This window comes from Lytechinus variegatus, chromosome 11 (assembly GCF_018143015.1).
Source record: "Lytechinus variegatus isolate NC3 chromosome 11, Lvar_3.0, whole genome shotgun sequence".
Taxonomy (NCBI): Eukaryota; Metazoa; Echinodermata; class Echinoidea; order Temnopleuroida; family Toxopneustidae; genus Lytechinus; species Lytechinus variegatus.
In genome coordinates this window covers 18,657,887-18,679,761 of record NC_054750.1, presented here as the reverse complement: position 1 = coordinate 18,679,761, position 21,875 = coordinate 18,657,887, and the positions used below count along the sequence as shown (strand labels likewise).

At 36.6% G+C, this 21,875-nt stretch overlaps 2 protein-coding genes across 3 annotated transcripts; both read left to right on the top strand.

Moving 5' to 3' along the window:
• Positions 1-13,035, top strand: LOC121423885 (phospholipase A2 AP-PLA2-I-like). Of its 2 annotated transcripts, none has more exons than XM_041619411.1 (4): positions 1-86; positions 9,389-9,548; positions 11,987-12,123; positions 12,617-13,035. In XM_041619411.1, the coding sequence occupies exons 2-4, from the start codon at positions 9,400-9,402 to the stop codon at positions 12,763-12,765; spliced, it is 435 nt and encodes a 144-aa protein (XP_041475345.1). In that variant the 5' UTR covers positions 1-86; positions 9,389-9,399; the 3' UTR covers positions 12,766-13,035. The 2 variants fall into 2 exon arrangements, with proteins under 2 accessions (XP_041475345.1, XP_041475344.1); XM_041619410.1 differs by lacking the exon at positions 1-86 and adding an exon at positions 7,797-7,955.
• A 2,556-nt stretch (positions 13,036-15,591) lies between these two features.
• LOC121424433 (phospholipase A2 AP-PLA2-II-like) lies at positions 15,592-21,807 on the top strand. Its single transcript, XM_041620119.1, has 4 exons — positions 15,592-15,669; positions 16,855-17,014; positions 18,185-18,321; positions 21,055-21,807. The coding sequence occupies exons 2-4, from the start codon at positions 16,860-16,862 to the stop codon at positions 21,207-21,209; spliced, it is 447 nt and encodes a 148-aa protein (XP_041476053.1). The 5' UTR covers positions 15,592-15,669; positions 16,855-16,859; the 3' UTR covers positions 21,210-21,807.
• Positions 21,808-21,875: the final 68 nt, after the last annotated feature.

Below are 21,875 nucleotides of genomic sequence, written 5' to 3'. Positions count from 1 at the left end.
CTACCCTGGACCTTGAGGTACAGTGAACACACTGGATATAGCTCCCACAACAAAATCAACGAAATATAATACACTGTTTCCAGCAGGTTTGTAGCTACTTTGTCACTACTTTGCTAGAAGCTTATCATTCGATAGTATTGATATATACACCCCACACAACAACAACGACAACAACCACCATTTCGTCATAGTGCCATTTGAAATTGCCCGTATTGGCATATATAATAATGATAAGTGTTGAAAAGACATTAAGAAGATGGTCCAGGCTGGAGATATTCATATCTCAAAAAATAGAGTAAAATTAAGAAATCAAAATGCTGAAAATTTGATCAAAATTGGATAACAAAATTAATAAGGAAGTAATTGAATTTTAAAGATTTGCATTAGTTCGGTGAAACAATTCTAGGCATGTCTTTATGAATATTCATTAGGTGGGCTGATGATATCATATCCCCACTTTTTATTTTATTATATGAAATAAGGTTTATTCTACCAAGAACAAAAAACATGGATTGACTACTGATTAAGTGCATTAGTTATTTACTAACGCAACTTATTTCATATTAATGGAGACACATCATCTTCACATGTATGAACAAATGAAACATTTATGATTTCATGTAATAACTAATAATATAATAAAAAGGAAAGTGGGGATGTGACATCATCAGCCCACCTAATGAATATCCATGACAATGTGCAAATGTTTTCACAAAATATTGATAAACATTAAAATTCAATAACTTCGTTATTTGTTATCCGATGTTGATGAAATTGTAAGCATTTTGCTCTGTGAACTTAACTCTATTCATTTAGATATAAATATTTTCAGCCCGGACTATCCCTTTAACTTAGCCAAACGAAGATTCCTAATAGAAGACGCCTCTGAGAGACAGAAAAGTTCTCATTCTCACAAAAAGAATAGCTCACTGAAAAGTTATAAGGCATTCATTATTAAATGACAAAGTTGATCAATTATCTTTTGCCCCCCCCCCCATGTGGTGTTCCCAACCCACCACTCCCCGTTGATCACTAGTTTTATCTTCATGTGCAAGTCCACCCTGAATTCAAGTTGAGTTTGGTCAAAATGGAAGAATAACGAGAGGAACACATTGATGAAAGCTTTACGAATTTCTATAAAGGGATTAGTCATGGACTTTTTTAAATGTTCTTGTGGCGCCATAAACGATGTGAAACTGAAAGCAATATAAATCCCATAGATTACCCACATTAACTGTTCTGAGATGACTGAAGATATCTATTTCATATCGTTAAAAAAATTGCTAGTCTTATGTCATACCACTGTAAAAAAAAACATTGGGTAAAAGTGTTCCATGAGGGTAATTATGTGTCCAACCAACATTTGGCATTTCTTTTGGGCCCTTTTACATGTTTTATTTATCAAGTGTGATGAAAATTTTGCCAATTCTAAAGTACTTGCAGCTCATTTATTTTTAACCATTTAACCACAATTGGTTGGGCACTCATTACCCTCCTGGTGGTAAAAATTTTACCCAATATTTTTTACAGTGTGGGTGAAGTTATATACAATTTTTGTCTCAACTGCATAGCAGAGTGAGACTATAGGCGCTGCTTTTCCGACGGCGACGGCGGCGGCGGCGTCAACATCAAATCTTAACCTGAGGTTAAGTTTTTGAAATGACATCATAACTTAGAAAATATATGGACCTAGTTCATAAAACTTGGCCATAAGGTTAATCAAGTATTACTGAAAATCCTATTAGAGTTTCATGTCACATGACCAAGGTCAAAGGTCATTTAGGGTCAATGAACTTAGACCATGTTGGGGGAATCAACATCAAAACCTTAACCTGAGGTTAAGTTTTTGAAATGTCATCATAACTTAGAAAATATATGGACCTAGTTCATTAAACTTGAACATAAGGTCAATCATGTATCACCAAACATCCTGCATGAGATTCATGTCACATGACCAAGTTCAAAGGTCATTTAGGGTCAATGAACTTTGGCCAATTTGGGGGTATCTGTTGAATTACAATCAAAACTTTAAAAGTTTTTAGATCTGATTCATGAAACTTGGACATAATAGTAATCAAGTATCACTGAACATCCTGTGCAAGTTTCAGGTCACATGATCAAGGTCAAAGGCCATTTAGGGTCAATGAACTTAGGCCGAATTGGGGGTATTTGTTGAATTACCATCATAACTTTGAAAGTATGTTGGTCTAGTTTATAAAACTTGGACATAAGAGTAATCAAGTATCACTGAACATCCTGTGCGCATTTTAGGTCACATGACCAAGGTCAAAGGTCAATGAACTTTGGCCATAATGGGGGTATCTGTTGAATTATCATCATAACTTTGCAAGTTTATTGATCTGACTTTTGAAACTTGGACATAAGAGTAATCAAGTATCATTGAATATCCTGTGCAAGTTTCAGGTCACATGATCAAGGTCAAAGGTCATGTGAGGTCAATGAATTTTGGCCGCATTGGGGGTATTTGTTGAATTACCATCCTATCTCTGTAAGTGTATTGGTCTAGTCAATAAAACGTGGAAATAAGAGTAACCAAGTGTCACTGAACATCTTGTGCGAGTTATAGTAGTTTTCAAAGTCAGCAATGCCGCTATGTTGAATCGCATGATGCAGGTGAGACGGCCAGAGGCATTCCACTTGAAGTTTAAAGGAAGTAGTAGGTACATGATAAGGGTATAAACCTAAATATAATTACGACGTTTTTGTCCATTTTCATATGATGGCGCTCTTCTCGGTTTTAATCCAGAGCCATCAATCTTTGTATGACACCTAGATAGATCCTTGTGATTTGATTGGTTGTTTGATGTCGTTAATTCAGCCCATTTTGCAATGACGTCATCAACCGTGCAATTTTTGATCCATTCATCGTGCAATTTTGGATTCATACGTGCACTATTGTAATGACGTACTAATCAATAGACCGAACTCGCACTGCATGAGCATGTTTTCATGCATCGAAGTTCATGAATTTCATATGAACAAAAAAAAAAAATTAGGTGTCATCTAGAGGCCGTTCTCACTAGTTTACTGGAAACCGATTCAGGAAACCACTTTGGAAGATCGCTTTGCTAGCGTTCTCACTTGATCACACGAAAGTGGTTTTCAAAAACACTTCACGTAAAGCGCTCTTGTTGCTATGGAGACGCTCTCAGTGGGGTGACACGTTTCGCGCGAAATTTGAAACCGCAGCATAGGCATTCTACACCTGTCGTGTGGAGTAGCGCGCTCAAAATGTGCGAAGATCGCTTCCCGAAGAACGGTTGTGTCCTCACTTACGCTAAAACCAGTTTAACGAGGCAAAGCGATCTTGAAAACTACATCGCGAGGTGGTTTTCCAAACTGGTTTGGAAGATCGCTTCCAAGACCGCTTTGACCGTTCTCACTACGCGTTAAACTAGTTTCCACTAAACTAGTTTTAGTAACGTAGTGAGAACAGCCTCATAAACCAAATATTGATTTTTTTTCATTCGTGCAATGGACAGAATACTTCATTCGATGAAAGATGAAATACAACTCGGCTACGCCTCGTTGAATGGATCATTTTTCATCTTTCACCTCATGAAGTATTCTGTCCATTGCACTCATAAACATTCATTATTTGTATATTATTAATCACTGTGTTTTCATCAGGCCGACGATATATCTTCTATCATACCATGACCCAGCTCCATGATCATACACATAATGCTCTCACATAGTTATGTGCGGTGATGGTGGCTGGGTTGAACTTATCGGAATCCAGAAATATTTTTTGTATAATTTGAAGAAAAAATAGCATAATTAACAAAATACATGTATCTAGCATGACCGTACACATTAAGAAATAAAGGTTCAAAATTGAACCCCGAAAGGTTGATGCAAAATCAGCACCCTATGGCTTCAAAAATTGAACCCCTGGTTGGGGTTCATTTTTGCACCCTGCGGATTCAAATCTGCACCCCTAAATGGTGCTGATTTTGCATCAAACTTTCGGGGTTCAATTTTGAACCTTTATTTCTTAGTGTGTACAAGAACGCAAAACTCATTTCAATTTATAACAATAAACATGCTAAACACTCCAAATGTATTTCAATCTAATAAAAAAAATACCATGCAAATGATGAAGTGGATTGCCAGATAATAACATTAGAAATAAAATAATACAACGCAGGAATAAATGGCAGTAAAAGAGTTCAGCTGCACTTGTTTCGTGATCAAGAAGAAAATAATAACAAAGAGACGAACTCTGGAAATCTGATTAATACGTAAAGCGAATAACACCATTACAAATTGAATTTATAGTACTTTTGAGAAGTTCACACTTTATTCCCATGAGAGGAGGACAGGGGCGTCGTTTCAGGGGCAGGATGAGATCCCAATGATATATCATGTGATGTAAGAGAAAGAAAACGAAGAAATGAGAAACGAAGAATATAATAAATAGAAATCTGAGTCGCGCAACTCGAATAATCATTCCCTTTTATCACTCAATTAAGAAAAGGCCCCCCCCCCCCATCAAAATATTTCTAAGCCGCCCCTGGAAGAGAGTGAGAGAGAATAAAAAGTGGGAGTCAGAAATGATAAAGTAATAATGAATGATGAATATTACTATTATTGACATTTTGCGGACGGTTCCATTCAAGACGTAATAGGATTACCGTTTTTAAAGGGCCGAGATTCTATTATGATTGTGAATGCGATTTCGACGTGCAATAATGCCATTCACGCATTATCGCTAATTTGACTGGCAAAGATTTCGTTAAAAAATATACAATTTTACACAGCAAAAACTGTGGTGTTAACCGATGTACATAGAAGACCACACCAGTTATTTTACACCGGTGTTAAATTGGTGGTGTTAGTTTTACACCTATATTACAACACCTTTAGTTGTTACATTTACACTCTTTGGTGTTATGTTCAATCTCTAGGGTGTAATTTTAACACCTCAGGGTGTGGTCCTCTATTAACACCAATTGGTGTCAGTTTTAACACCACAGTTTTTACAGGGTATGAACTGAGGATTACATCAAAAAGATACGAAGTATATATAGGACCCTGGGAATGATATTTCTTAAACCGGGGTGCTGATGTACATTTGAAAAGCAAAAAAAAAGGTTTTCACTGCAAAATGGAGATCAAATGTGTCCAGAGAAATTTGAAAAGCCAAAGGGGGGTTCACTACAAAATTATGGTCATTTTTTGCGTATATTTGTCCATTTTTACACATCTTCCAGAATACATGGGGTATGGCCTATGGAGAATAACAGTCACGCAGCACCCAAAGGAATCTTTTTTTTGGGGGGGGGGCGCTGTGTATATATTACAAACTAAATGTGCCAATTTGCCTTTGACACATCATGGACTTACTACTCTGAGAGAATAGTAGGTCATTGGATGTAACAAAGAATACCTCTCTAATACAATTATTGCAAGAAAAGCATTTCTGAATAGTAAAATTGCAAGAAAATCATTTCTGACGTAGTACATTTTGGGGCCTAATAGAATGAATTTAGGAAAGTGAATTATATAGGGGAAGACGGGGTAAGTTGTGACACTTTTTGCATTTTGCATGTTAGAATTGATATGACTAATAATATTGTAGTATTGAATACCTTGCCTTTGAATTTAATTCTTGGGAAATATTTTTCACCTATATATAACTTTCTGCCCCCACACTGAAAGTCATTTTGACCTTTGAAAAAAAAAACAATGTCAAATGGCTCAACTTGCCCCATCTGTGGGGTAAGTTATGTTACCTTCTGGGGTAAGTTGAACCACAAGAACTGTGTACAAAATGTATGCGGCAAAAACCGGCATGTCATTTTTTTTATTTAAAGTCTTTTCACTTGCTAATTCTCTATAAATGCTAACATCCTCAAAAAGTAAAAGAACTGTCATGTGAATTTTCTCCGTATTGCCTGCATATCAATGACTTTTTAAGATTTGTTTGTCTTTTTATTATATATTACCATAAGAATTACCATGGCTAAGCCTGCCCCATGTTGGCTGGAACAAATTACCCCAGTCCGAACTTATTGCGATATTTTCACATCTATATTTATGCATCCATCATGTCCATTGTGTAAAAGACTATGGCGAGAATGAGAATCCATACCTGGACTATCAATATTGTTCTTATTTATTTATTATATTTAAAGGCATGTGTGGGTAAAAAGCACCAATCTATTTCACACCCTTTTTTACTTTTTTGGCTGAAATTTGTATTTTACCCTCTAAAAAAAGTTCTTTTTTGTTTCAAAGTTGAAAACAATGCGGTGGGTTAAGGGTTATGTGATGGATCATCAATGCATGATATCATCACAATGTCTGACTCATTCATTATTGGCCTGTGGGTGGTGGCTCAACTTAACCCCTTTGCTCAACTTACCCCGCCTTTCCCTACCTTTTTTGTTAACTTCTTTCCCATGACCTTTTTCTATTGTCTACCTTAAACCTTTTATTTTGTACATTCTGTGCTAAAATAATGTTTGATTAATTCAAATCATTTTGTCAAACACTCCATCCCCCCCTTCTCTCTCTTTCTCTCTCTCTCTTTATATCAACACTGTTTCAAGTATATAATCATTTATGTTTGTACTTATCTGGTTTATAATGACGTAGCTGGCGTGATAATCTAATGATCAAACAATGCAAGAGGTCATATTAGACATTACGTCTGAAACTCTGAATCCTTTATAAAATCATTCATCTCTATTCATAAGAAAATGTGTAATTATGATTTCAAGTTAATGTGCATTTAGTCGATTTTAAGAATAAAAAAGGGAAAATGGATTGGACGTATACCAATATGTTAAGTATTTCAACGTACTAATTGCTCTAAAATGCAGCGTTTTATAAAACTATGTTCATGTACTTTAGAAGTATCTTGTAACGGTGAGTGCGAAAATTCAAGTATGATATCGTAATATGCGCAATGTGATACTTATCCAGTCATTCAACAATAGAGCAAACTTCTCGATAATGTCTAATAATATTATTATTTTCAAGGAGCATCTCTAATGATATTGAAGATATATTTTTTAATTCGAAATATTTGAAAAATACCTTCGAGATATTTTATCATTCAAGAATGGCGTGTGCACGTGTCGTTATTAGTGTGTTGAGGAGTGTAAGTGGGTGTGTGTATGGGTATAGGTTTATGTATCCTATATCCTAAAGCAAATAAACTAGAAAAGTAAAGAGAAGAACTAACGAAGAAGGGATGATATAAAATAATAAGGTCATTTCTTGAAACAAAAGAACTTAAACAGCGGTAGTTTGGGGGTTACCACGAGAAGGATGTAAAACATATGTCATCGTTCTCACTATTATGTCCTCGTATGTTTAGGATTATCGTCTTAATTCAATTATCCAGATAATGAATTTGTCACCTTTTCATTTTAAGCTAGGTCCAGGTTTCCACGGAGGGGGGCACCGGGGACTTTGGGGCCCCTATCCCCTTATTTTACCTCTTTGGTCTTTCTTGGAGTGAAGACCTTTTTTATTAATTTATTGGCTTTTGCTCGCTTTTCAAATTTATTTGAGGGACATTTTATTCATCAAAGGTCATTCATTATTCATATGAATAAAAGTTATCACCATATCAAATATTAATATTTGCTTAATAGAATATGCCTGGTGGAAAACGGGAGCCGTTTCATGTGTTATGCTAATTCTGTCTTATTGGTACTTATCATATTCTTGGGGATCTTTCACAACAAAATATTTTTTCTGTACCCCCCCCTCGCAATTTTAAATCCCTGATCTTCCCTTGACTAGGCCTATATAATATAAGTAGGATTTGAATTCTGGACAGATGTTTATTATTCACATATTCGGTCACTCTGCCTAAGTGAAGCTCTGGATACTTGAGAACAAAGTGAAATAAGGACATTACACCGGGAAAATGAAGCTCCTTGCCTTTTGCTCTTACTTGGCAATACTCTTTGCAGGTATAGTTTTCAATTTGTTTTGAATTTGTCATCATTCAATAATTTATGTTTTTAGAGAAAACACGAACTTTCATATCGACCTGATCAAAATCACATTGAAATCTAAGGGATTCCGGGGTTTTATGGTTTTATGCTGCTTTCGGTCATTTCATTCAGTTGTATTCTCATAAATTTTTAGTAAAACATACAAGTTATTTAAAAATTAATAGAGACGATTTGCATTTAAGAGCTTGATATCAGACATATTTGTGGAACTAAACAAGGCAGTTCATTTTATTTCAGGTGTACTTAATTGTATGTGTACATCATCAGAGATTACAATGGCATTGAAATCTGTCAGACTGTCTTTTCATTTTAGTTTTTCAACATCATATCAATTTCATTCCTTATACTACATTTGTTAGAATAAGAATTCCTGGGAGACTGAGTGTAAGATTGCCATTTTTTCCCAGCTATTGACACGTAAAGCTTAAATAAAACTTTTCAAACTCCTGTTTCGTCGATGGGCATGGTCACTTTGAATAGCCTTTTCTCTGAAAGTTCGCTTCTAACTGACTGATATTTTCCATTCCCCCTCCAAAAATGTCCCACGTCCCAGACAAAACGGGAAAGAAAGGAATAATCATATACTTTTCTGAATACTATGTCACAATCCACAATCTGTCCGAAATTTAGATTATTGTATTGAAAAGGCCCATTTTCTATTTCGCTCGCATTTTCAGAACTTTGCTTCATATGCCACATTTTGACCCTTCAAACTGATTTTCTCTTTACTCCACTTGTTGTGTATTAAAATCATATAGGTGTAAGCATGAAAAAAAGGAATTCCTGGGAGATGGAAAAAAACAGTCACAGATATCTTGAAGTGTCCGCACATTTTCCCCTGCTTATTTGTTATCCATGTGAACAGCGTCAAATAACACACATCGAAGTTCAGGATTTGTTCAGTGAGAGACTTTTGTAATGATCCTGCATGCATCATTATAAACGGTTACACTTCGTAATTCGGAAGGTTCGTAATTCCGAAGGTTCGTAATTCCGAAACACATAAATTACCTATACCTCGATGTTCGTTAATCCGAAAAGTAAAAGGGTTCGTTAATCCGAACATTTGTTGCGTTATTCCGAAGGTTCGATAATCCGAAAACGAAATAAGGTTCGTTAATCCGAAAACGAAATAAGGTTCGTTGTTCCTTAAGGTTCGTGAATCCGAAAACGAAATAAGGTTAGTTAATCATTTAGTTTTTGGACTAACGAACCTTCGAAATTACGAACCTCATTTCTTTTTCGGACTAATGAACCTTCCGAATTACGAACCTTCGGAAATACGAACTTTCGGAATAACGAACCTTCGGAATATCGGAACCTTCGGAATAACGAAGCTTTGGAATTACGAATGTATGCGATTATAAACATCTAGATTTTTATTTCAGGTGTTGCTGCGATGCCTCAGTCTAGGAACGTTGGTCAGTTTGGAGTGATGATGGGTTGTCTCCTTGATATGGGGACTGTAGAAGCTGGTCTGGATTACAATGGATATGGTTGCTACTGTGGATTTGGTGGCCAAGGCATCCCTCTTGATGATACTGATAGGTAAGATCAGGCAACCAGAGAAAACATCATTTCGTAGAAATTGTTCTTTACATTTTGTAGTCTCGCAGGTGACATAAAATAGCCTATCATTCGGGGGTGCACGCTTTTGATTTGTGAAGACAAACATTCTGTTGGTGAATATAAAATGGTCAGCTATCAACTAATATTTTGGTACATTTTTTAACCATCATGTTAATATTTGGGCCAATCCTTTTAGAGAGATGTCGTTCTTCTAAGCGATTGGAATGTCGAAAGAAGACAAATCCCTAACATCAAAATGTTACTTTTTCCGAAAAGCGAGGCTCAGAAATGTTCCGATTTCTGGTCGGCAGAACTAGAATACACTGTTAGAAAATTTATCCTTAACATAAAAGAAGTTCCTGTTGCAGAGTCTCGAGAACACTTGTAATCTTATACCAGATTGCGTAATCGTACAGGAAATTGGTATTTGGTGTATGGAATCTTACAAATATCCTTAGATAAAACACCCTTTTCCATTTTTTAAACAGACCTATATAAATGGCAGAAAGAATCCTGTTTTATGAATTTACAGAATGATTCTGTTATTGCTTTCTGCAAAATCTTCTTTTTTTCTGTAAAATCACGTTTTTTATCAGTGAAGCGTTTTTTACATCCCAAAACGATTGGCCTTTCTTCGGAACTTAGCCATTTTCATGACGTCAGCAGAAAGAAAATCAAACTTACCATGTCCCCGACGCACAGAATACGTCGAGTGATTTATTTTGACTCTTTCGATAATATACCTTCGTAAAAACAAATATTCCCTAGTCCATGCTAACACACCTTAAACCAGTTTTATCAAATACTTATCATTATATCTTCAGAGGAATTGTATACTTGAATTAAAACTAATCTGAGATTTTATTGAACGTGATGACTCACAAGTTTCCACACGTTGGTGTTCATTGTTGCTGTAAAGGTAGAAAGAGAGTCTTCTTGTCTGGTAAACTGCATAATAAATTTAATCGGACAATTCATCTCAACCTCCTTTTCTTTTCCTCACGTTCCCTAGTTTTAGGGTTAGTTAAGATCTCCAAACTCTCGAAGTAACTTTTTTTTAGCATACAGGCCCATCACCATCATGAAATTGGTCAGGTAAAGATTCCCTGTCCACTACTTCATTATTAGCATACACTCATTAACAAATTACTTAGTCAACATTCTTTTTATTTTAATATAAATTTAAGGAAGGCGGTGTAATTCAGGAAAGCATTTCATCAACATTTTTTGTCTGGCACTTTGTCGGATCTGAAAACTGTCCGTGATTTGATTGGCTGAGAAGCACTGTTTCTATAGCAACTGTTGTATAAAATGGAACTTGTCAGGTAAAATGTCCGACACGTCCTTTCATGAAGCGCTCCCCTGGTCACAATGTGTAGTACACATAAAGTGTGAAATATTCTTTGTTGAATATGAAGGATTATAACAGTATGAATCACATAGTCCACTAGGTAACGTGTCCACAGTGTGCAAACTCTTCACAATTTTTATTTAATTTAAAGGTATTGTTTAACTTTGTGAGCAGCTGATTTAAAAAATTCTCAAAACAAGATAAAACATGTATACAAATGCATGTATTAGAACTAATAAACCCTGAAAACAATTATTATTGAGAATGAAAAGCTAAAACTACAAGGCAAACCCCGATTTTGTAAATAGGCGTCTTATAGACACCTAAATAGTACACATAAATGTATGGGATGAAATTAAGATGGTGTTTCCGGTCACTTTATATTTCAATTTTTGAAGCACTAAATAATTATTTTCGAACGCAATTTTTTCTGGGCTTCATTTTTGTAACATATCACAGACACAGGTGACAAGTGTGACCATCTAGCTCAGATTTTTTAAAAGTCAAACCAATGTTAACCAATCACTTTAAGCGTTAGGTGTAACTTACATCTATACATAGACCACTAGGTGAACACACTTTGAGCACAATGTCTGACCATGGTGACATTCCGCCCTTTCACACGGTTTAAATATCGCAATTTTGAATGATGATTCCAGTGAAAAATAAGGCTAATGACGAATTCTTAGCACGTGTGAAACCAAACTAAAACATTATTAGAATCATGAATGCTAAATCACTAATACAAATTCTACTCCAAATGTAAATTTCAGCTCCCTTCCATTCAAATCACAATTTTCTAGTGAGCCTGTGAAAGGTCCGATGATTCTAAAGACGAATTGCAATCATCATTACAATGATGATTCAAGATTCACATATGAAAAGGCCCATTGAGTAATAGGCATAATCCGAAATCAATTTTCACTTCAGAAGAGCCATAATAAGAACGTGGCATTATGAAATATCCCCCTCAAAAACTTTTGAATGCAATGGTCCCCCCAAATGGGATTATTGCTATACTGAACAACAAAGATCATTGATATGAAAAATCTTGGTGCTATGTCAGGTGTTGTCAGACCCATGATGATTGCTACACAGCTGTACAAACAAGTGACATGTGCCGTGGATACAACCAAGCCTACGTCATTCCCTACAACTACCAATCCTTACAATGTGGAACCTACAGAGCACAGATCGTGTGTTGTAAGTGTTGTATTATCATTTTAAGTTGTATACGAATAATGAAGATGAAAACTAGTTCTCATTTTTATGATTGGCAGCCAAAAACAACATTAAGGTTTTATTCAAATTAATTCAATATTCAATCCCCATCTAATCTTTTTAATTATTGGAAACATTTCATTGATAAACATTTTTTAACTGTAAATTAATTAAATGACTCTGATAAGAGTGTATCATGGATCAATAGGCTTAGAAGTCAATTTTCAATTCAATTTTCCCCTTTAGAGGGAATTCACAGGTCAGAAAAGGGGATCTAATAAAAAAGGCCTGACTTGGTTTGTTGCAGATTAGAGGATTTTGACATTAAAAGTGAATAACACGACCAGTCGTGGGGTATTGTACTCTGAATTATTTTTTTTATTTTGCTTTAGGTATATGCTGGAAGTAAAGTATAAGGCCTTATATCAGTATATTGTAAATGCAATTATTCGAACTTTGTCTATCTCTATTTCAGATGACGAAAGCAGTTATGACGCAGACTACAAGTACACTGATTGTGCCATTGCAATGTGTGCTTGTGACAAGGCTGGTGCGGAATGCTTCCGTCGTAATAGATCGACTTATAACAAGGATTATAAGCGATATGACAAGGATAGTTGCTGATAATTTATAATTTAAGATAGTTTTAAAGGGTTCAAGAGGACCGTCGTGTTCTTAAAACATGACATATATTTAAATATCCAGTGGAAATCAAACAGAGAAAAGTTGCAGCTAGTTATTTCGAGTGATGGTTATTTGGGAGATCGTTAAACCGAAACTGTAAAAAAAGTTCATAATCCTGGAACTTCGTTTAATTCATAATTCATTTCAGAATTATCGAATCTTATTTCATTGTTAGATTAACTAACATTCGGAAAAATGAAATTCATTTTCGGATAAAAGAACTTCATTTTCGGACTAGCGAACATCCCGCTATATGTAATTTGCCTGTTTCGCTATAACAAGTCTTCGGAATAACAAGCATTTACACAAAGATAAACATGTATAATAAACATTCTATAAAATACATGATTAATGGTAATAAAATCTAGTTATATTAGAAGATAAACATTAAACCGTTGGTGTTTGGTCTCTGCATGTTGCATTATTATTATAATCTTCAAGTTCAGTATCAATCCTGTGAATCATATGTATTATGTCCAATGTTATGCATGACAGTAGATGTGCAGTTTGTAGGTGACAGGTGTATTTGCGTGTGATGAAGATGTGGATATGTATGGTTTGCCGTTCCCGCCAAGACGCACGCCAAAACCATACGCGCGCAAGTCAGAACGTACGCATGGTTATTTCATAACGTACGCGTATGTAATGACAGAACCACGCGTACGTTATGCCAAAACCATAGGTCTCACAGGCCTAATTCATTCCCCATAGACTCATGTGTTAAATTGGCACTTTAAAAAATTCATAAAAAATAAGGATGAAATTCGGGGGTCGAATGTTTACTACCAGTGGATAGGATTTATATCTGGCAATCCATATCTGACCAGAAAAGGGTCCCTCGACCGGCTCATTTTGAAAATAAATTGGCGTGTTTGAAGACACCGTCGGGGGAGCAGATTCATCAACTCAAACAGCAAAATAGCCCTAATCCTTCCGCCAGTCACAATATAGTCCAAACTTGGTGATATTTCTTCCCAATTAGGGAAAAGGAAGTTCAGTAATTACCAAAAATAGAATCAGTGTTAGATGGACAATCATATGCATACACTTTGTCAATCAGCCATATCAAAATAAAAAAAATAGCAATGGGTTGGCTCGAATGAATATCTATGGCCTACCACTAGTAATTAGGCCCGTGAGACCCATACGTAGGTTAAGAATGTCATAGTAGTATAATAGAAAATGTCCATACGTAGTTCTGTCAAGACCATACGTACTTTATGACAGATCCACGCGTACGTTATGAAAGAACCATGCGTACGTTCTGACTTGCACGCGTATGGTTTTGGCATGCGTTTTGGTGGGAACGGCCAACCATAGGTATGAGCGTGTGTGACATGTGATGTGTGCGAAATGTGCGCGTGGGTTGTGGATGTTGTGTGTATCTTTTAAAACGAGAGAATGCAAACGGTGGGTTAGGCCGTGGGAGTTGTGGGCGTGTGGGTGAGTGTGCGTTTTTTAAGTGGTGTGGCTTGTCAGGACCATTTATGTCAAATAATTGACCTGTTTGATATAAAAACGAGAGTAGAAAACAACCGGTTAGAGTGATGGGGAAAAGAATGATTTCCTCTTCATGTTTTTTTTCTCCCCAAAATTGTCCATCCCACTTGAATGAACCCAATATTCCCAGTTCCCATTTGACATCCATCTTACCATTATGAGATGGAAGGGGTCTGGATCTATCATGTTATGGTAATTTTGCCAATGTTGCAGTCACACTTGCCAAACCGACTCCAGACCGATCAAAAGTATTGCGTTCTTTTCAATGACATACAATCGACCGGTTTTGGGACCGCTTCGTTGTTGAGACCGAGACGGAAGAGACCTATTGAAAAAACATGTACATCGAAAAGGGTTCTCGAAAATCGATCAGAATGTCATAAGGAAACGCCAAGCCAACCACTATAGGCCATGAATTACCAAGATACAGCCATTCCTGTCGAAAAACATCATAATGTAAGTATTTTTTCTTTGCACTGTTTGCTAGGTAACATGATTATTTAAAGGAGAATTCAACCGAAACAAAAAGCTGTTTGTATCGGAAGAAGTAAAATCAGACAACTACATGACGGCTGAAAGTTTTGACAAAATCGTACAAACTATGATAAAGTTATAAAAAGTTGTAGAAACTGCTAATAGCTATACCCATGGAGACTTCAAATTGACTGAATTGGTGATGTCATAGTGTTGTTAGGCAAATACTCTCCCATTTAATTTTCAAATTTTTAAAAAGTTAAAGTTTTCGGTTTATTTCAAACGATAGTTTTCTTTCATGAAGATATAAAGCGTTGTGCTATTGGTTATTTTGATTACTGCCCAGGGGAATAGGTACTTAATTAAATGGCCAAAGGGAAAGTTGTCCTTCCCATTTGTCATATTAATTCACTTGCCCAGTTGCCACCTTGAAATTCAAATAGTTTTAGGGATCTTGATTTTTAAAACAGTCATAACTAAGGCTCTCTTATTGGTTTTCCGATTTCTTTCAAACTTTCACCATTCTGTTTAACTTTTTCCCCTTTCCCACATGACATTTTATGACCAATGTTGGATTCCCCTTTAAAACCCTCTATTATTTGTAGCCTAAACAATGCAGTGGCTCATAATTTTGTTTAACAAGCAACATGTGTTTCAAAACCCACCGATTAGTTATCTCTTCGTCTGTGCCATATCTAAAATACAAAATAATTCATATGAGATAACATTTTCTGGTTGATGAATTAATAAATGCATTGGAACAGCATTTAATATTCATTTCGATGTCACTGAAAGCGCGGAAATCATAATATTGTGATTCCTTCACCATGAAGATCCTTGCATACTTCGTTTGCTGATTTCTTTTTACAGGTGAGCTCAGTAACCATGGTAACCTCTATTAAATTTTTACATGGGAATTGTTAGTTCTCATAGAACTAATGCACATCAATCATACACAAGCAAGAATATTACCGTACATGCAAGATTATAAAACAACGTCTAAGGTTACATAACAGAGGTGTTTCTAACTGATTTGAAACACGGGGTGTGGATAGTGAAACTGTTAATCGAACGAAATGATGTGCATAATTTTTTTTGATAATTTTCCCAATTGCAACAATGACAGGGAAAACAATGTTTCTATCATTTTGTAGTTATAATGTTGGCCGCATGTAATAATAATATAGGGTATTTATATTGCGCACATATCCACGTTGTTAGGTGCTCAGATGAAGGCGTTCCTATATTACCCAGCTAAGCTAGGCGTTATTACTTCCTACCGGTACCCATTTACCTCACCTGGGTTGAGTGCAGCACATTGCAGATCAGTTTCTTGCTGAAGGAAATTACGCCATGGCTGGGATTCGAACCCACGACCCTCTGTTTCAAAGTCCGGAGACTGATCCACTGGGCCACAACGCTCCAACAATGTAGTGAATGTAGTGAAATTACGTGTTAGACCAACTAAATGCTTACTCAGTGTGTCCTTTATTAGCAAATTACTTGTATCTCCTTTATCAATCTTATAAATAGATAGATGAATTATACTTATGAATGGAAATGAGGAGATCTTAGTAGGGGTTGATCTGTGGTAGAGCGTCCGCCTCATGAACGGGAGGTTGTTGGTTCGATCACAGGCCGAGACTTAAAAAATGGGACCGCCTTCTTGTCAGGCGCTCGGTCGGACTTATTAGAATTAAATGGAAAATTGTATTAAAATAACGTGTTTTGTTATGCATGGCCAGCTGGGAGAACATTCGGTAAGAGCTGAAGAGGCTACCCTGGATATTATAAATTGTTGTTATTATTGTTAGAATATTGATTTTGAAAATAAAAAAGTAGCACTCTAAATTTCTGAAAAAATAGAAGGTCGTGTAACTCTATAAATATCATGATAACCACATGTAATTAAATCGAGAAAGAAGATGACGTCATATTCATCTTGTCCCCCTACCTCGGGCCCTACGTCCCCCTAGAATACCCTGACGCCGTCTCCCCTGCCTTTATTATCTTCTGCTGAAGCGAAGATCCCGATGATCCATTGCTCTTTTACAGGTTGTATGGGTATGCCTCATACCACACACTTGGGCCAGTTCGGAATGATGATAAAGTGTCTCCTCGGAAAGAGTGTAATAGAAGTCGGTCTTGACTACATTGGCTACGGATGTTACTGTGGCTTTGGTGGTGATGGCGAACCACTAGATGACACAGATAGGTAAATTCAGATCTTATTCTCTGCAACATATTATCCTCGTTTCCACGTCTATATGCTATTGCCATATCGGTGAAACCGACTCCAGACCGATCAAAGCTATATAACGTTGTTTCCAATGGAATACCATCCGTCGGTTTGGAGTCGGTTTCACTGGTGTGACTGCAGCAGAAACTTTATCATGGATGTGAGATGGATCTAGGGGAGCATTAATAATAATGTGATTTTGTTGTTTTATCTTTCTCATATTCACGCGATGATGATCAATTCCCATATTAGATCAAAGTAACAATCCTACAAAAAAAATCTTGATACAAATACGGGTGTCAACAAACATTTTTTTTTTCATTTAATTGATTCACCAACCATCTAATAATAGTCTTCAGAGGTCATTGTTTGACAACAAACTTACCGAAAAAGATATTGGAATATTGAAATTATTTTTACAAGCTTTATTTTGGTTTATTATAGACGTTTGACTTTATAAAAAACGACAAGAGGAGGGCTAGATCTCACTATCTAATTGAACAGTTGTTCCGTTATTGTCTTCAAGGATCAACGGTGAATCTATTGTTAAAGGGGGATGAGCTATTGTTTCACCCCCCCCCCCCCTTTGAATAGTAATGACGTCACGGATCGACACCAGTGGTAAATTTCACGTTTTGTTGTGAGATCTTGCCCACCCCACTCCGTCGTCGTTATTCCGAAGGTTCGGATATTCCGAATGTTCGTCATTTAAGGTTCGTATTTCCGAAGGTTCGTAAATCCGAAGTTTCGTTAGACCGAAAACGAAATGAGGTTCGTAATTCCGAAGGTTCGTTAGTCCGAAAACGAAGTGAGGTTCGTAATTCCGAAGGTTCGTTAATCCGAAAACAAAATGAGGTTCGTAATTCCGAAGGTTCGTTAGTAAGAAAACAAAATGATTAACGAACCTTATTTCTTTTTCGGACTAACGAACCTTCGGAACAACGAACCTTATTTCGTTTTCGGATTAACGAACCTTCGGAATAACGCCACAAATGTTCGGATTAACGAACCATTTTACGTTTTCGGATTAACGAACATCGAGGTATAGGCAAGTTACGTGTTTCGGAATTACGAAGTGTAACGTAAACCAAAATCAAGCCAGACACAAAGTGGATGAATTGATACATGAATCATGTTTTATATCAGATGCTGTCAGGTCCATGATGATTGCTATACTGCCGTACAGTTCAGTGGAATGTGTCGAGGCTACAATCACGCCTACATCATCCCTTATAACTACCAGTCTTTAGAGTGTGGGACCGATAGATCCGAGATCATGTGCAGTAAGCATGTTTCGTCCCGGGGTGGGGGGCAGTCAAATATATTGCTGTACACTTGCGTGACCAAGAAATTTCCAAACACCCCCTAAAAGACTTTTTTCTATGTGAACATGGGGAAAAAGCTTAGGAAAAAAGCATACCCTAAACACGTTTGGCTAGTCTAAAAAAAAGCTTTTGGGAAAAATACCCTAAATACGTTTGACCCCGCCAGTGACCATTGACCAGTCTTTCAAAACCATCCTTTTTCTTGAAAATCGGTGTTTTTGATACCCTTAACGAGTCCACGCGCGGACCGCGTCCAAAACTGAAAAACACCTCTTTAAACGCGTTTTTTTGGTCACGCGTGTGTACAGCAATATATTTGACTGCCCCCCCCCCCCGGGTTTCGTCTATGATCCAATATCATATTTTCTTCCTTTGACTGGCCAATAGTAGGGGCCGTTAGATTTGCAAGACAACATCTGTGACACGGTAATTTGGTAATGTGTTTTCATTTGTATTGCGCATGCGCATAACAGATAACAGTGTTTTGGCCAGATAAACGCAGAGATGTTGCGTCGCAAATCTAAAGCTACCTTATCATGTTTATGTCTGGAGTTGATAATCCATTCAAAGTCTACTTAAGGGACCGTGGGTTAGCTGGTAAACCGATGGAACATTATAATAATTTTTTTTGAATAATTTGTGAGTCAGAAAATGTATCCAATCTCGCTATGTCTGAAGATTACACGGCGTTAAAAGATGAACAAATATTGATCGAAGTGTTGAAATGCTTTATCTTAAAAAAAGTTTTTCAGTGGTTTTGTTAAGTTAATCGATCTTAAATTTAGATCTTAATACCCATAACCTTTACTGACCGTCATTGAATATAGCAGAAAGTATGATGAAAAATATAATAAATATTGATCATGTTGAAGGATAAGTTACAAATTGCATTTCGAGTTAGTAATGTAATTTTTAAATAATAATAATGATATGTCCATTTATATAGCGCAATTTTTATGTGCATATACTCAACTGCACTTTGATACTTGGTATCATACCCGGCTGTAGCTGAGCCGCCATATTAATAGGCGCTGAAGCGTTCAATGAATAAATCCTACCGGGTACCCATTTACATCACCTGGGTCGAGTGCGGCACAATGTGGATAAATTTCTTGCCGAAGGAAATTACGCCATGGCTGGGATTTGAACCCACGACCCTCTGTTTCAAAGTCCGAAGACTAATCCACTGGGCCACAACGTTCCACAAATTCGATATATCACATGTATTCACGAAACATCCGGCTAAGCATAGTCAACACACTAACCTCTCAGAGAAAGCAATTGTATGGCACGATTATTGGATAAACACTAAACTAAAATCGTTTCGTTATCTTGATGATGATGTGTATAGTCTCAAGCAGAATTACTGGTGATATGTTTATTCTATACACCTTTAAACACGCGTATGTACTATCATCTGTGAAGTAATTATACCACCTTTCCAACAAAGTAGAATGCCTAAGTCACACCAGCCAAACCGTCTCCAGACCGACAACAGCTCTTGCATAATTACCAATGACATACCATCGGTCGGTTTGGAGTCGGTTTCGTTGGTGTGACTGTAACCATTCGAACCCAACTCGTCTGTGCGCAGATCAAAATTTACCATTCATTCGGTGTTTGTGCTACTGGCTGGATGTAGTAAATATTTAACAAGATGCATATTCAACGAGATCAAAAGAGCGTCATCCAAATTATTGATGCACCCGCAAAATCCAGGTGCCGCTTAACGTTTGGCAAAATGATTTAAATGACTAATGCAGCTGGCCAATTGATTAAGGTTGAATTCTCAGTAACTTGTGAATTTCATTATTTCATTTCAACGCGAAACCAAATGTGACCCGTTTTACAAATCTTTCTATTAAGCCTATATCAGTAATGAGATGCGGTAACTGATACAAGCTATAATGAAATCGTCGTATTCTGTTGGTTAAGAGAAAAATTGTCAGATAATTTTATTTAAAATCCATGAGAGAAAATGGGACATTGGTCATGTTGGTGACCTGATCCCCTGTCACCGGGGCACCACTCTCGATGATTTTTCAATTACCGGGGAAAGGGTGAAAACTGATTAGAGCATGAAGAATAGTATGAAATATAGAGGTACATGTCGTTCAATATTACCCCGGTCATTCCATTGATAAAAAGTTAGGTCCCCTCCTTATTCAAAGGTTACACTTCGTAATTCCGAAGGTTTGTAATTCCGAAACACGTAAATTGCCTATACCTCGATGTTCGTTAATCCGAAAAAATAAAAGGGTTCGTTAATCCGAAAACGAAATAAGGTTCGATGTTCCGAAGGTTCGTTAGTCCGAAAACGAAATAAGGTTCGTTGTTCTGAAGGTTCGTTAATCCGAAAACGAAATGAGGTTCGTTGTTCCGAAGGTTCGTTAGTCCGAAAACGAAATAAGGTTCGTTAATCATTACGTTTTCGGACTAACGAACCTTCGGAATTACGAACCTCATTTCGTTTTCGGACTTACAAACCTTCGAAGTTACGAACCTTTGTTTTCGGACTAACGAACCTTCGGAATTACGAACCTTCGGAAACACGAACCTTCGGAATAACGAACCTTAGGAATAACGAAGCTTCGGAATTACGAATGTATGCGTATTCAAATACCCCGGTGCCGCCCCTGTGGCAAGTCATCAAAGGGACAATAAATATCAACCTTTTATTTTGATCTACAGTGGGGGAAAGCAGCTACGATCCGGATTACCCCTACACCGACTGTGCCATGGCAATGTGTGCCTGTGACAAGGCCGGTGCGGAATGCTTCCATCAAACAAGACCAACCTTTAACCCAGAATACATCAGATATTTCCAGAAAAGATGTTTGATCTAATCAGGACCTAGTAACACAATAATTGGTTATTGATTAGTAGCATGAAAAAAATGATTTGTAAGACTGCTTAGCATATGATGAACCAAGTGTTGTAAAAGTCGGCAATAATTATAATCAATCGGGAAGCTTTGTCATGTTTGTGAAATTGGTAGTAGATCCTTCTCCAGAAATTCCCTATATTCGGAATTTCTAGAATTAAACTATAATTCAAATGTTCGGCGGGTTACCCATAAACAGCCAATATGGATTTATTACAAACCCTTGAAATTAGTAATTTCATCGCATTCAAGATGAATTTGTAAAGAATACCATGCAGATCCATACAAGATGTACAAAGCTGCTGCAATACAACCAATTGATTTTAAAATAATCTTTTAAAAAGTGTCACTGGCACTGGTACAGCTGAGTGAAGTTAAATAAGAATTAAACAGATATGAGACAGCAAATAATATTAACTGGCAAGTTACGCAAAACAATTGAAAGTGGACTGAATAGTTGTGAGTTCTTAAACTATTCAATCTAAGACAATATCTGTCACCCCTTTACCTACTACCAGAAACTAGGATGAGAATGATTATGAAAATAAATCCAACAGAAATCACTTGAAACTGAAATGAATAAACTGGGCTATTTTCTTGTAAAATCTTAACGACATATTCACTGATA